This window comes from Atractosteus spatula, chromosome 14, assembly GCF_055471065.1.
Source record: "Atractosteus spatula isolate fAtrSpa1 chromosome 14, fAtrSpa1.hap1, whole genome shotgun sequence".
Lineage (NCBI taxonomy): Eukaryota > Metazoa > Chordata > Actinopteri > Semionotiformes > Lepisosteidae > Atractosteus > Atractosteus spatula.
In genome coordinates this window covers 25,405,248-25,421,802 of record NC_142719.1, presented here as the reverse complement: position 1 = coordinate 25,421,802, position 16,555 = coordinate 25,405,248, and the positions used below count along the sequence as shown (strand labels likewise).

Here is a 16,555-nt window from a genome sequence, read left to right as displayed (position 1 = left end):
ATATTTTTCTAGTACTGACATCAACCAACTAACCAAACAAGTTTGTACTAACTTGTTTTAACAATTGAGAGACTTTCTGTAAGAATTCCATTGTACCAGTACATGTACCGGTTACATATGGCAATAAAGTTCAAGTTCAACGTTAGAATATAAACTAAGTTGAAGTTTCATCTTCCAAATTTGTAGGATGATGCTCCCTTAAAACCTTTAAATTTTTTCATTACTTTTACAATAGTTTAAAGATTGGTCAAGCGTGGTAAAATTAATTCCCACTTTATCCTGCTAAATATTGTACCTGGACAGTTAATAAGGATGTAGCCTATTAATTGCGGTTTTCTTACTCTTAATATTGTAATATCATCAAATGGAAAATGCGAGTAATGTCATAGACGCAGGGAAACCGAATCTGAAAAAGGTACAACAGTGACTTTTGTATAAAAGCTCTTAGCAGAGCAACTGAGTTGTCGGTCACTTCGGCCCACTTCTTAGATGATCTTATTCTTGTACAGTGCGGTATATACATGACGTAGCCAAGGACGTACTCGAAAGGGAAAAAGGGAACCTTTGAATATTTAAAGTTAGAAATCCACCATTCGGTTTCTTTTTATTTCATATTAACAGTTTAGGTGCTGCAGTAAAGGAGCAGTACCGACCTGATTAAAATTTCAGTGTTTATGTGCTCTGGTGTTGCAGCAATTCCCAGGTTGAGCAGTGCGCCTGCGCAGTATTCCCTCCTGCTTTATTAATTTTTAATGGAAATGGCTGCCTTTCTCATCTAAACCTCTCTGCAACAGGAAAAAAATAAAACATAAAATAACCCACATTGAGACTTTCTGGTGTTCTGAAGAGACGAACAAAACGCGGCTGACTCGATCGCCTGTGATTAGCCGAGAAAGATGAATCTGCATTAGGATTTAAAGGATGGAAGATCTATCGTTTTTGTTTTTAACCCTTTGCATTCCATGATCTGCAGACAATCGAGGTACAGTAAAACGTCTTTTGAACGACGTGTTGTAATTAGGCCTTGTTTTACCTATATTATTATCCTCAGAGTATGATTTATTTAGCAAAAAATCATGGTATTAGTAAGAAATGCACATTTTGGTTGAATTAATCGTGAAACAAAGAAACCTTTTGTCCAGTTATAGTATACCCCCTTGTTGCATCAAATTAATATTTTATTATTATATGTCATAATATTGTTTTAAATTATAAATAAAACACTGCGATATGATAACAAAAAAGGATTATATAGTGGGCCTAATATAGAATGTAGTGTTATATCTGACGACCAAAGATTAGGCTAAGGTAGTGATTCTCCCATTATATGTACAGTTACTGTGCAACGGTCTTGCTTTTAATATATTAACAGTATGTGCATTGGCATGCGAATGGAAGTGAAATATAATTGCCGAAATTGCTTTTTAAGTTTTCTAGGAAGATAAAAGTTGCAGCACACGATTACTCACGATTCTCACGATTAATAGCAGCCAGAATTTAATTTACACAAGCGCGTCGGGTTGATTATTTTAATTAAATTAGACACTCCCCGCACGCTTATTTATGGATTCTGTATAAAACCACTGAACTCATAAACGTGGGTTACTTCAGTATATCAGACTGAACGCAGAAATTATTGTGGTGTAATTTTTAGCAAAAATGTTGGTGTATGACTATGACTGGATACATTTGTATTTCATACAAAACTGCTGCAAAACAGCGTGGTAAGCGTTGCTATTTGAATAATTTTAACAGAAATAATCAGGAGTCTTTGCGTTTTAGGTCACTACAACTTGTTGCAGTTTGTCTTCGAACCAAATGTACAGAAGACTCGGAGCTTGAACGGGCACATGTCAAGCAATTTTTTCCGTTGTGAAATAGGTCCCACATTCAGTATCACATTGATCCATATACATCAGTGACATTTGATCTCAAACTCTTAAATTGGTCATAATACTTACCAAAATGTACATTGACCTTTCTTCCCTTAAGCATCTAAATGAAATCTCATCTCCTGTTAATGGTTTTTCTCATCATCTACTTAGGACTGTTTCAACATTAAAGCATTAAAGAAGCTGGGTATAAGGAGCTGAAATTCTCTAAAGCTCATCTGGTTACTAAAAACTAGTTATGTTTTAGTTATACTAAAGGCCAAACACAAAAGCATTCAACAACCGTTTATATCAAAACAGTTTTAAGCATTATGACTGGGAGACAGAGGAGTTCAGGGCCTTCTTGAAGCGGAAGACATTCAAAAACAACCTCAAATGTTACTTTCAGTGCTGGAAGAGTTGATGCTATTAGCAAAAGAACAAGCAAAGCATAATTCCAGGGTGAAAAGAAAAAAGAAGGAAATCATCGTTTCAGCTGTCGAACCTTCTTCAAAATCCTCAAACATTGTGTTTCCTCCTTTGATCTCTCAGCCCGGGATTGAGCTTCACTTGTTCCTTTGGAGCCAACACCCACTTATACAGCTCCCCACTTGAAAATGAATGTTATTAGTATTATTATATTAGTTTAATAATATTAGTATAATACTATAGTATTAGTATATTAGTATTATTCCTTTAAGGTTTTGTATCACTGAATGGTATATATGCTACATGTGTTAGATTCTTATAATAATAATAATAATTGCTTAGACTTATATAGTGTTTTTCTGGACACTCCACTTAAAGCACTTTACAGGTGATGGGGACTCCCCTCCACCACCACCAATGTGCAGCATCCACCTGGATGATGTGACAGCAGCCATAGTGCGCCAGAACGCTCACCACACATCAGCTATCAGTGGGGAGGAGAACAGAGTGATGAAACCATTTTATAAATGGGGATTATTAGGAGGCTGTGATTGGTAAGGCCCAATGGGAAATTTGGCCAGGGGTTACACCCCTACTCTTTTCGAGTAAAACGCCCTGGGATTTTCGATGACCACAGAGAGTCAGGACTTCGGTTTTACGTCTCATCCGAAGGACTGTGCCTTTTTACAGTATAGTGTCCCCGTCACTATACTGGGGCATTAGGACCCACATTGACTGCAGGGTGAGCTCCCTGCTGGCCCCACTAACACTAACACTAACACCTCTTCCAGCAGCAACCCTAGTTTTTCCCAGGAAGTCTCCCATCCAGGTACTGACCAGGCTCACACCTGCTTACCTTCAGTGGGTTGCCAGTTGTGAGCTGCAGGAACAGCAGAGAGCACTGATGTAGTGTGTGTAGGACAGTGGTTTGAGACACTGCTCCCACTTCTAGTGCTTGTGAGCGCAGGGGGGGTCAGATTCCAAAAGTAACGCCTGTCTTCTCATTAGCCTTTGTCTTCTCCCCACAGAAGATGATGCGCCAGGTTGCCGGCAACAGCAATGACTATTGCATGGGCGGCAGGGCGTCGTGCCTCGCGGAAGATGGCCGACACCCTGCCAGCCACTTCGACTTATGTACCTCACAGTCCAGCAAGTTCTACCCCGCACCCCCCCCGCCTTCATTGCAGCTGCCCCTCCCCCCGTTGCCCCCTCCGCCGCAGAACAGTCTCAAACCCCTGCCCTGCCAAAGGCAAGACGCCAGGAGCGACCCCGGCTCCCAGACAGTGGGGGTTAAGAACGCTGAGAAGCCAGAGGACTCTAAGAAAAAGAAGAGCTTGGGGAGATCCGGCAGGAGGGGCAGGCCCTCCGGAACCACAAAGTCCGCGGGCTACCGAACCAGCACCGGGCGACCGCTGGGCACCACCAAGGCGGCGGGATTCAAAACAAGTCCAGGGAGGCCTCTGGGCACAACCAAGGCTGCAGGCTACAAGGTGAGCCCAGGGAGGCCGCCCGGCAGCATCAAGACTCTGTCCCGCCTCACCAAACTGGGCTATGGTTCTTGCAGTGCAGCAGCCTTCCCCTACTCAATGATGCACAAGAGAGCCCTGTGCGAACCCTCGGGCAAAGAGAAGGAAACTAACGAGTAACGTCTTGCTTTCCTTATTTATTGCATTGCTTGTAAGGAGTAAAGGTTTGAGTGCATGTCCTAAGTGCTGTGGATCAGGGAGTGTGTTGTGATATTTCAGAGCTAGTCTGGTGGAGGGGGGGGGAGGGAGGATGTACAGATTTACTTCTGATTGATACCTACATCCAGCAAGTGTATGCCTCAATCAAATCAATTAGTTTTTCATATAAATATATATAGAATATATATAGTGTGTTAAACAAAAAAAAAAGAAGGAGAAAATGCTATGGTTATTGTTTCACATCAGAAAACCTTTCTTTGTTTGCCACAGGACGTATTATATAAAATTAGACTTCCAGAATCACTTGTGCCACCCATGTATCCAAAAACATTTTTTCCTCTTGCTGTACCTTGTGTGAATTGTCAACTGCATGCTGACATTCACACAGTTAATCATTAAATAAACATTTTTTGGGGTGAATCATTATTTTAGTGAATCTGGTGACTAATCCGACCTTATCTGAACTATAATACATCTATAATAAAACAAGAAGAGGGAGAGTATGTTTCCAGTATCAATGGAATCTTTCTTTCTGTGTTTAATAGCAGAGACAGAGCCACTGAGTGGCTTCACTGAGTCTAAGTGGCTTTATGTTCTAAAAGAAATAAAAGAAAAGCTTTCAATACAGTACATTGTTTTCTAGGTCATGCAGTCTCTTTGGTGTCGATACCATTAAATAATCATGGAAGGCACTATGATCAGTGGAATTGTGGATATAGTCAAGAATATGTCATGTATTTTCTATCTCCTAATTATTAGTGTCTGGTCTAAAAGAGCAGTGGATGTCAGATACCAAGAGCATTAAGTAAATGAAAGCACTGAGTAATCTAAATATTCTAAATGTCTCTTATTTTCTGACAGTGTAGCATTAAAAACATGTTCTGTGTTCTGATTTAAGACTGTTATTAATGATGGCTTTAACTGGATTTCACGAGGAACGGACACCTTTCAGATTTATTTAGGAACGCAGAATGGAGTGACTTTCACCCTTTGTGACAGAATTGTTTTCCATCTAAAATGTTAACTCAGACATAATATATTGATCAACAATCCGATTCTAACTACTCCATCATGGAAGTAAACAATGATTTGCGAAATGTATGCTCACAATGTATGCATTTGTCTTGCAACCGAAAAAAAAAACATTTGAGCTAACACCATGAACTTCATAATTCTACCATGTCTTAATGTATCCACATTTATTCTCTCAATCATTCATTAGTCATTCTCTACAACACCTGCTTTTTCATAATGCTTGACAGAGTCAGATAACAATAATACTTAGGGTATTAAACCACAAATACACACATGTGATCAAGTATTCAGAAATAATTAGCACAAAGCTAATCAAGCTAATCTAGGTTTTTAATCAGTTGTTTTTTCCAAAGTCTGCCATTTTTTCAACATAAAAACTTACAGCTTGTGACAAAATATTTGAAAATTATTTTCCTGTATGAAAAATAATACTTTTGGCATGTTTTACTGCCTTCATTTACATGATGTTCAGAATATACAAGTTGTTGTTATTATACCTATTAAGGCAAACGAAACATTTTTATACTGGTGGCCACTTGTGCTGAGAAGGTGCTAAAATGGTTTTCAATTATCTTTTATTTAATATTATAGTTTATCAGGGGATTCCTAAGTACTATTGCCCTTATTTGTGTCTATGAAGATTCAACACTCATTATTCACGATGAATCAGTTTTAAACTATTTCTTATTTTTAATTCTATGTATAATAGAATAGTGTTGCAGTGTCCTCTCCCTGCTCAAACCTGTGTGCTTTTCCTTGTATGTGTTCCCTACCACTGAAATGCCAGTGTTGTCTGTTAGGTTTTGTCAAAACCCCTATCAAATTGATTAAGGGGTTGTACAGATTGTGCCCCGTATATCAGAGATAAAATGAGCTTTATAGTCTTTATAGTGGGGGATGGGTCAGGACTCAGCAATATAGCTGCAGACCTAAGCCAAATGTGGGGGAGAGATAACAGTTTTATTCTACAAATAAGTGTTAATATACACCTCTGCTTTTTTATCTCAGCTCTTTTTTTTCAGTTGGTAGCTTAAAAAGAAACTGGATGAATTTATGAGTATTAGATTCAATCTAATTCTGAACCAATTGCCATAGCATAAATGGGCTTCTTTGGTGTGTATATTAAGTTGAATATAATTAGACTCTTATTATGTATTATACTAAGAAAATGATGAGGATAGTACTTAAATTGGTACAGGTGGATGTGTTTGTTCTTAATATTTAATTTGGACTGTCTTTTTCCTATGTTAAATTCACCTTCCCACACCTAAAATGCCATCAGTAAATAGGCTTATAAAATAATAATAATAATAATAATATATTGCTAAAATTAAAAAAATGAAAACAACAAATGACAAGTTATAACAGGATGTTAAAGGAACTTGAATGACATTTAAGTTTTTAGCACAGTTCTGTGCCACGCATTTGGAGTGAAATATGTTTATGTGGTGTGCCATTATTTTTCTTTTTCTTCCTTATTTATGGGAAGCTTTGTACAGCACTTGGGACTTCTTGCTCATAGAACTCCTCACATTCTCCTAGCGTTATCCAAGCAGATGGTTAACTGTATAGGAAGTTAAAATATGGCTATGGAATGAAATAATTCTAAATGTTCTTTGGAAACAAAACCTGGATCAAAGATTCGCTGTGAACATACATTTCCTTTAACTGTTTTGTTGGGTTTTTGTTTTGTATGCCCTTTAACCAAAGAATCTGATTTAATCTGCCTTCTCATGCTAACAAATATGTGTCAAGTTACATGCATGGTAGCTTAGCTGGTTAAGGAAATTAAAAAAAAACCTGGGTAAACATAACATTAACTTTTCAGTTTCCAACAGAGACAAAAGCATCTGTAATTCCAACAGAAAAAAGAACACCTATTTACCTCTATTCTTTTTACTATGAGAAAAAAAATGAGATTCTCCTTTTTATTTTTACCAATGAAAATCATATTGATTAATAGTGTGTTTTAAAAACTGTCAATATGCTGTATAAACATTTTCGATATTGTCTTTATCTCCAGCTTTTCCAAATATTTAAAACCCTACTGGGAAGTAAATCAACACCTAAGAAAACAGGAACAATAATGTGATTAAATAAACCATTCACAAGCATTAACCACTGCCTTTTCTTTACATTATGTATGTTGCAGCGCTATATGATTGCCTTTTTTGTAGTGCCTATATGTAGCTATGTCTCATATTGGATCCAATGATTATGAAACTCATATATTCATGACACTTTATTCATATTATCACTTGCCTTTATGCTGTAATGAAGAGGGGCTTTGTCATTAGCTAGGCATTGTGAATAAACAATGTTCAATTTATATGTATTTACTTCACTTTTATTGCTTATTTGATAAAAAATATCTGAAATGTTGAATATGGTACTGTTTGGTTTTGATTTAACTTTTTGTGCATTTCTATCATAGAAAGATCATTACCAAACGTGTACTGGAGCTTCTTATAACACTGTATGTTAGACATATGTTTTGTGAAATTAAGGTCTGGTTTTAATTCAAACAGGTAAGAATACTCTGTGGAAACAAAAAAAACACTACTGTGCTTTAATAGGACTGGATAACAAGTAACATTCCAAAAACAAGTGGTTATTCCTGCTTGACTGGCTTTAGTTTGATGAATGCAAGGCATTTAGTTAGAAAGCCTTTGTTCCAGGATATTTAATAGCAAAAAGATGATCTTTTAGGCTATAAAAAGATTACAACTTTTCATTACTCCCAAGATGTTTAAAAAATTGACCTTTAAAACCTACCTATAATCAAGTAAAGAAAAAAGTTACAAAGTAAAATGAAACATAGAGTACCATACCAGTCTCAGGACAGAAAGCTACCTTTAAAAGAGGATATCTAGCAAATAGCTAAACATGACAGCAATGTCTGTAAAAGTTTACACAGAGATGCTGTCACATTTATTTCTCAGAAATATATTAAAGTGGCATTTGATGATAATAAGAATAACATCACATACTTAACTCTCTAACTAAGTACTCTGTGTTTTTTAACTTTTGCAGTTCTGCATGACTGTAACACAAATCTCCAAAAAATAAATGACCTTTTTCTTCTTATAGTTTGATAATGAAGATGATGTCTTCAATCAAGGCATACCTTTTGGGATCACATGTAACAATGTTAACTGAATTGGGTGACGATTAAGCCCAGTCGAAACCACTTTTATTGTAATTACAATAAATAAAATAAACAGTTACTATTTTCTTGTTTTACCCTTTCTGCATGATTGTCAAGTGTGAGCAAAAGTGGTGTAATAAACTTTCCATTTACACTTGGACTAATGCTTGTTTTTCTGAAGAATAATGGAATTATTGATGATAATGTACAGTATAGCAGTAATATATATGCGAGTGCTGTTCATTAAAAGATCTCATCAGATTTTTTTGTGAGAGAGCCTTGGGTTCACTCCTGTACTCACACACCCCATTGCAACAGAAACGGCCATACAGAGTTTTCAAACAAAATAAGGTTATTTGGCTCATCTAGCTTATTTGTTTGTCAGTATCCCAGTGATATGAGAATGCCCTCAAGTTATTTCTTGAAAGAAGTGGTAATATTGACTTCAACAACATGGTTGGGTAACTCGTTTATTTCAGGCTTCTGAAAACCATAAATACATGCCTCCTGTTCTCAAGTTTTAAAAGCTTTTCCCTTTAGTTCCCATTTGTTTCTCTGGTTTATGGTTCACTGTTGATTCTAAAAATGTCTACAGGGATAACTTTGTCAATGTCTTTTAAGATTTTTTTTTATATTGCCAGCAGCCATATCATCCTGCAACTCATAAGTGAAAACCCGCTGACACTAAGCAGGCATGATCCGGGTCAGTACCTGGAATGGGAGACCTCATGGGAAAGCTAAGGTTGCTGCTGGAAGAAGTGTTATTGGGGCCAGCAGGGGGTGCTCACCCTGCAGTCCGTGTGGGTCTTAATGCCCCAGTATAGTGACAGAGAGACTATACTTTAAAAAGGCACCGTCCTTCAGGTGAGACATAAAACCAAGGGCCTGACTCTCTATGGTCATTAAGAAACCCAGTGCGTTTCTCGAAAAGAGTAGGGGTGTTACCCCCGCGTCCTGGCCAAAATTCCCCATTGTCCTTTACAAATCATGGCCTCCTAATAATCCCCATCTATGAACTGGCTTCATCTTTCTGTTCTGCTCCCTAGTGATAGTTGATGTGTGGCACATCATCCAGCTGATGACTGCACATTGGTGGTGGTGGAGGGGAGTCCCCATTACCTGTAAAGCACTTTGAGTGGAGTGTGCAGAAAAGTGCTATATACGTGTAAAGAATTATTATTATGATTATTATTGTTGTTTAGAAACCTTGAATCAGGAGTTCTCAAACCTTCTCTGTACAAAAGTAGATTCAGTTCTTTTAGACTGTCAAGGTAGAAGACACATTAAAGTCTTGAAATGTGTCACCTTGCTCATCCCTGGATTAACAGCAGTAATATCTTTGTTGTGTAACTGGGACCAAAACTTCATATTATGTTCAAAAGAAGGTCTAACTAGTGTATTAACACAACATTCATTGATTCTACACCTTTAAGTATTTTTCATAATATTCTGTTTGGATTCTTTATTTCTTTAAAAAAATAAAATGACATAAACACCTAAGTCTTTTTCATAGGTAATGTTACCTATTTTACATTTTAGTTTTATGTTTTTGCTCCCTGAATAAAGCATTGCATATATCTACATCAAATATAATTCACCAGAATGGGCCCAGTGTTGAATTCCATCATAATCAGTTTGTAATCTACAGGTTTTGTTAAACATCCTGTTTTTGTATCATCTGCAAACTTAACTGGTTTCCCAATTGTACAATAATCTAGGTCATTGTTAGAATTTAGTTACATTCTTCAAGTCATTCTATGTTCTACTCCAATTATAAATGTTTTTCTAGACACTGCAATGATCAATATTCACATTGTTTTTTTCCGATCCATTAACCAATTCTTAAACTGGTCCTGTGCATTTCCTTGAATAAAGTAAGACATATCTGTCTATAATAATGTAGTTTGGTGTTGTCATCCTTTTATGGATGAGTGTTGCATTAGCAATTTGTCATGTAATAATGAATATTACCCCTATGTTGAGTCCAGATGACTCTGTTGACTTCCATCCTCTACACTTTCTATATCATTCATATTCCATTTGACATCTTATAAGTTTCATTCTTTCATAGCATGAATTGCACACCTTTTTTTTGGCCTCTATCTCTTATAAGCCTAGATCAATTCACTCCTGTAGGTGCTCTGACTAAATAAAAAGGCACCTGTACAGATATATCTGCAATTAATTCGCCTAACAGAATAATTTTACACTAATGGCTTGGATGAGAACCTCACTTTAGCAAACAATGTACAATCTACTATAATTTTTTTAAATAAAATCTAGATAAACTGCCGTGCTTTGGATTTGATCACTGCAAAACACTGCTCTCTGTAGTCAGTAGAAAGCAGTGCAAAAAGCAGATATTAGACTGCTGCTGGAATTCCTCTTAACTTCAGTTTCCACATTTTTAACTCGGTCCAGAAAGAATAAACGGCAAAAAACTGTCGAAAGTACGACATTGGTCTACATTTTTTTTCCAATTCTATTTATTAAATATCACAGCAGAGACATCAATATTTAAACTTTTACATTTTTTTTAACAGAATAACAATGAATGCAAGAAAAAGAAATGAAGAATGGAGTTAAGGAAAAAAAATAAGAGCGAAAGAGGAAAGAAGAAAAAAGACAGAAAAAAAACAAAATAAAAACAAAAACAGGTACAGTCGCAGCTATATCAGAGTTTACCATTTAAAGGCATAAAGGTTATAGCATAGTTATATATAATGGCTTAGGAATATATACTGAGCTCCTCTTTTAAACCAAATGCTCTCAAAGGCTTATCCCACAAATATTTAAAACGGTCCAGCTCACCTTTTAGGATGAATCTTAACTTTTCCAAAGAGATCAAGTCTCTTATGAGTAATTCCCAGAGGACTAGAGGGAGGCTCGTCACCCACCCACCTGGTCATGATTGCCTTTCTTGCCAGCATCAGGGCAGGCTGGACTACTTCTCTATGGTTCAGCAGCTGAACAGGCAAGACTCCCAAAATGCATGTGAGAGGATGAGGATCTAACTGTATTACACAGATCAAAGATTTTTTTTTACATACCTCCCACCGAAACCTCTGGACATATGTACATTCCCATAGACAGTGAAACAGTGTTCCAACCTGGGTTTTACATTTAGGGCAGTTAGGTGATGTGCCTGTGCTAAATTTGCTATAGATCTGTGGAGATATATATGCTCTATGTAACAACCTGTACTGCATTTCTTTATACCGGTTACAGACGGAGATTGTTTAAATTTAAACCCAAGTTCTTAAAAGTGCACATTTGGCAGAGATTATATTGAAAAATTATGGGTTTTGTTTGCAGTGGTCCTAGAGTTTTATACACAGCGTTACTAACTGTTTTAAATGTCTAACAAAATAGGGAAAATGCACAACAAATAGATCTAGCAAATCCAGCAGGTATTCTTAATTTAAAAAGGGAGTGATGTGATTATTTTGTATATTATTAGCAGTATTGCAGCACTTCACAAAACGTCTCAATTTCTAACACGCTATCAATCACAGGAGAGTCCCGATACACTCCTGTATTACCTGTAATACTAGAACGCCTGTACAACGCTGACATTATTGACATTAGGAGTCACAAATATTACAACGCTTTCAAGGTGTTTTATAACACTACACGTGATTCGATCAACCTCTTGTTGTATGTCTGGTACTTTTGCACTGCGTCTTTAAAATTTAGATCTTGCTTAGAGTGCGTACGTGCGCTGTGTAATACAGGAAACCGTGATATTCAGGACGACAAACACTGTATGTGGTGTCTGCTAATATCATTATCAAATGAACCACGCTTAACCAAACTAACTCCTACACTATGCGATATTTCAGAGAAGCTACTCCTACCACAAATAATCCTTTATCTTTGAATAACGCTTCACCTTAAATACAGATTTTGCTTAAATACAAGTGTTAACTACAATGTTTTACGACTAACCAGGAAATTGTTTTTTGACCTCGATTTGTAACTGACTGACAGGTCACCAAAACAACTTCCGGATTGACAAAAACAAGTCAAACCCCTTTGACCGGGAAGTAAAACAGAATAGGGGTCATTTACAGAATTGAGTGGAATGTCTTTCCATCATGCACAGGAAACCATGAATTATATTGTTTAAATTAATTGCAAGAAAGCAAGAAGACGTCCTGTGATGGACTGGGCGGTTAACACCGTATGGTTCATGTATACTTTATGTTTTGCACTCTGCGTGTTTGAACATCGACAGGTGTTTGCCGTAGGTTAGTGGTTTTCGCGTTATCACAGACATAATATTAAACAAAAAACATGAACACGTGTTTTTATTGATTTAGTAATATCACTTGCATGCGTATGCTTTATTCTCTATATCGTTTATCTAGTCTTTAGTTGCGAATTACAGTCAGTTTATGTGATATCACAGCGATGCGCCGGTTCTGGCTAACTGAATCAGTAAGTCTGCCCAAGCTATTGCTCATTTCATTTTTTTCTACTTTTAACAGTTAATTAAATGAGGAGTTCGGATAGTACTGGTTTTATCTGATAGCAAATACAAATCTTATACGTATTCTTCTAGGCTGCAAGTAAATATTATTACAAACCAATTAATGTATCTAAAACCTTATTATCGATATTTACAGCAGGAGAAGAAGACTCCTCTCAGTTTGAAGTTCCGGATGGATTACATTTGGCATCCGACACGGGAATCGGCCCAGAGTTCATCGGCACGGCCGGTGAGTCTGAGACAGAGGTGACGACGGCAGTTCAGTTCAAGACCGCCGAGATCGCGGACGCGATGCTGGGAATGGAGGCAGTGCCTGGCCGGGCGGAGCTGCGGTCGCTGATTCCTGCAGACGCGACACCCGCCCGAACAGGGTCCCAGGTCTCTTGTGACTATGGGAAATGTGGGTCCCAAGAGAACGAGCTGCTTTCAGTCCAGCCACCGGCGGAGGAGTCCCCCAGCGAAAATAGCGTGGAAGACGTGCCACCGGTTACTCTGGACATGGTCCACGTGGAGGCAGCGACCTCCGAGGAGCAAAATTCAACCGAGACTGCAAAGACGCCTAAAGTGAACTGTGAAAAAAGAAACATGACTGAGGTGGATAACCTCACAGTACACATTCTAAATGCCTCTCAGGTAAAACTATATATTTAAAAAATGAATTTAACTAGATTAAACAGAAATGATAGGACAGTGAGATGGATATGAAGACAGGTCTGTGCACGTCTTGTCTCTTGTTCATCGATGACAGTGCAAGGACAACTTTAAAGGGAAAATGGGGATTTAATCGCAATTTCTGGAAAAGGCTTATAACAGTTATGTGCCTCCTTCAGTGTTAGCTATAAGAAAGGCTTTGCTTAATTAGAAAAAAATCTGTTTAATGCCACTTTATCTTGGATGTCAGTGGATGGAAAGTACCTAAATATCAATCACTATCCAGGAAGCAGAGCAGTATTTATCTACATATGGGAAGAAATGTTGCTGTGTTCCTTTTTGTTTAAATTCAGGACCTGATGGAGTTTCTGAATGTCAACAGCAGCGAATGCTCGGTGGTTTTGTTCTACACAGCCTGGTGCCAGTTTTCTGCCAGTCTGGCTCCTCACTTCAACGCGTTGCCTCGGGTGTTTCCAGCCATCCACTTCCTGGCCCTGGATGCTTCGCAACACAGCAGGTGGTCTTTGGCAGAAATTAAGATACATTCATTATGTGATTAATTATTACTTGTGTGTACGTTTTATGTGAAGAGTTGTAGTAATGTTGTGATAGCTTGAGTGCAAGAACTGACCTCGCCAAAACTCCACAGAGTGGCTCAACCTGTAAAGGTTGCACTTGGAAGAAGATGTCCTGGGCATCAGCATGGGAGGTCGGTATGGGTTGGAGAGGGCTCTTAGCTTTCTGGTAATATGGAAGCTCCTGCATTTGTCGGGGGTGCACAGTGTGAGAATCCAGTCCTTTCTGACAGGTGCTGTGGATTTTGCCCCATGTCATACAATGACTGGCTCTGATGGGTGGGTAAGGCACTGGACTGTGTCTGTCCTTCCTTATTCTCCTTGTGTAGAGCTGAGATGTAATAGTACACTTGTCAGTTGCACATCGAGTGGTTGTAATATGAGGAAAAAAAAAACTTTCTTCAAAAGTGGACCTCATATCCCTGGTACTGCATTGACTAATACCACAGTAGCATTGGGTGGCAACTAGTTAGTTCACCTTTTTATTTAATTAGTTGAAGATAATTCTGATTAAGCTTAGCTGGGTTTTTTATTGTGTAGTTACTGAGCCCATGAGTTGTTAATTATAGTTATTTGCGTGCAGAAAATGATACATTCTATCACCAGTAAACCTGCTGTTTTAAGTTACTATTCAGTCATGTTTCTAAATGTTTTTACACAGTTAGTGTATCCCATGTGGATAATTACCACACTGCTGACAGCTACTCTGCTATTTTGTTATCTATTTGGTATTTATGTGTCACTGTATGTTGGCTGTTTTAACATGCATCTTATTTTTTAGTCTCTCCACAAGGTTTGGGACTGTAGCTGTTCCCAATATTCTTCTCTTCCAAGGGGTTAAACCAATGGCCAGGTTTAACCAGACAGATCGGACACTAGGAACATTAAAGGCTTTCATAGTTAACCAGACAGGTGTGTACCATGCAGCATCTTTCTTTTTCCAATTTCAGTAAGAACTGCCAGAGAACAAAGGTTAATTTTGTTTTGTTTTTATTTGAAAAGTGTAGGACTTTGGAAAAGCATTTGAAAGTGTTTTTCATTTTGAAAAGCTTAGAACTGTTGTCAAGGGAAGGAAACAAATGCATTAGTAAGATCTGATTTAGACATTGCAAGAAGGAAATTGCCTGGAGAAGGGTGACAATGCTAATTCCTGACTATGAAAAAATCTGGCAGAGGTTAAAAGAACTGATTCCAGATATGTCCAGTCCTTGTCCTAAAGGGCTGATGTGTCTGTAGGTGTTAGGTTACTTCAGTTAAACCAAAGACATAAGAATGGTTATACATGAGAGGGTAGTTGTCTGTAAAGTTGGAGCGTTGTAAAGAAATCTTGCAGACACATCACCCTTCACGATCCACAATTGAACTCCTTTGTCCGAGAGTTTCTGCTCCCAAATTAGTAAAGTAAATGAAATTAGTAAAATAAAAACTAATCAAAAGAATAATTTGATTTGTTTTTCAATAACACTAAAGTCTGCTGCAGTGAAGACTGCCTTTTTCATTTTTCCTTAGGAATCCACATAAAGGTTGGTGACTGTTCAGAAATGTCAGGCATTGATTTCTTATGAAGAAATATACTATTTTTAGTTTACCCTTTATTATCTAGTTACTGTGACTTTTATGCTTTTTTCTTTCATGGTCTTCTTGTACTGATTCAGATTATAGTTTTAAATCTGTTCCAGCCTTTGTGAGGAGCTAATGCACTTATGAATTCTATATTTAGGTATTGAAGCTGACCCAGTACAGGAGGTAACAGCACAAGATCATGCAGGACCCCTGCACAGTATTCCTGTTCAAAGCATCGACTGGCTGCTCGTTTTCTCCATCTTTTTTATCTCTTCTTTTACTACTTATGCAATACTACGGACAGACAGCATTCGATGGCTAATTCCAGGACAGGAACATGAGCACCAGGACTGATACCTGAGCCCCTGTTTATAGTCAATGCTAAGAATTTAACCGGATGAATGTACTGTAAATTGTGATTTTGGTGTAAATTACTAAAATGCTCAACAAACTTGAGCAAAAATGGTTAAAAAATAGATTTGTTTTATGTTAATTAATCCATGCACTATGTATTTATAAGCTCTACTGTTGTATATGTTTACAACAGTTTTGCTGTTACAAAAGAACCTGTTTACTGCTGGACTACTTGGAAACTTAAATATATACATTGACTGGGGAATTAAAAACCGAAATGAAAGAAAAATCAACGTCATGAGTAATTATTATTATTATTAATAATAATTGCTTACACTTATATAGCTTATATAGCGCTTTTCTGGACACCCCACTCAAAGCGCTTTACAGGTAATGGGGATTCCCCTCCACCACCACAAATGTGCAGCACCACCTGGAGAATCCTTGTTTTGGAGAGCCTCAATCCAGTTTGTTTGAGAAATCACCATAATCTCCTGTTTTGACAGCATGGGGACACTTGCTAATTATTGATCAGTTAATCAAAGACTTTGTCCAGTTAACTGATCGTTAAGGATTGGAGACATTCAGATTTTCCTGCCAAATGATCTCTAAATTTCTTAATAGAACAAATTTTCCTGGCCTAATTATTCACAGTTCGTTTGTTCCAAGATGATGTGTCTAGTGCTCCTTGCCCCTCCTGGGATTCAAGATTCAAGCCCACACAGCTCCACTCAAGTTCAAGTTCAAGTTTA

At 37.6% G+C, this 16,555-nt stretch overlaps 2 protein-coding genes across 2 annotated transcripts; both read left to right on the top strand.

Moving 5' to 3' along the window:
• The first annotated feature begins 734 nt into the window (after positions 1-734).
• c14h5orf24 (chromosome 14 C5orf24 homolog) lies at positions 735-8,328 on the top strand. The gene is made up of 2 exons (XM_088933164.1): positions 735-982; positions 3,329-8,328. Exon 2 carries the CDS (start codon positions 3,332-3,334, stop codon positions 3,944-3,946), a length of 615 nt encoding a protein of 204 aa, XP_088789290.1. The 5' UTR covers positions 735-982; positions 3,329-3,331; the 3' UTR covers positions 3,947-8,328.
• Positions 8,329-12,199: 3,871 nt separating this feature from the next.
• Positions 12,200-16,092, top strand: txndc15 (thioredoxin domain containing 15). The gene is made up of 5 exons (XM_088932468.1): positions 12,200-12,418; positions 12,797-13,293; positions 13,665-13,828; positions 14,668-14,798; positions 15,607-16,092. Exons 1-5 carry the CDS (start codon positions 12,331-12,333, stop codon positions 15,801-15,803), a joined length of 1,077 nt encoding a protein of 358 aa, XP_088788594.1. The 5' UTR covers positions 12,200-12,330; the 3' UTR covers positions 15,804-16,092.
• The last annotated feature ends 463 nt before the right edge of the window (positions 16,093-16,555 follow it).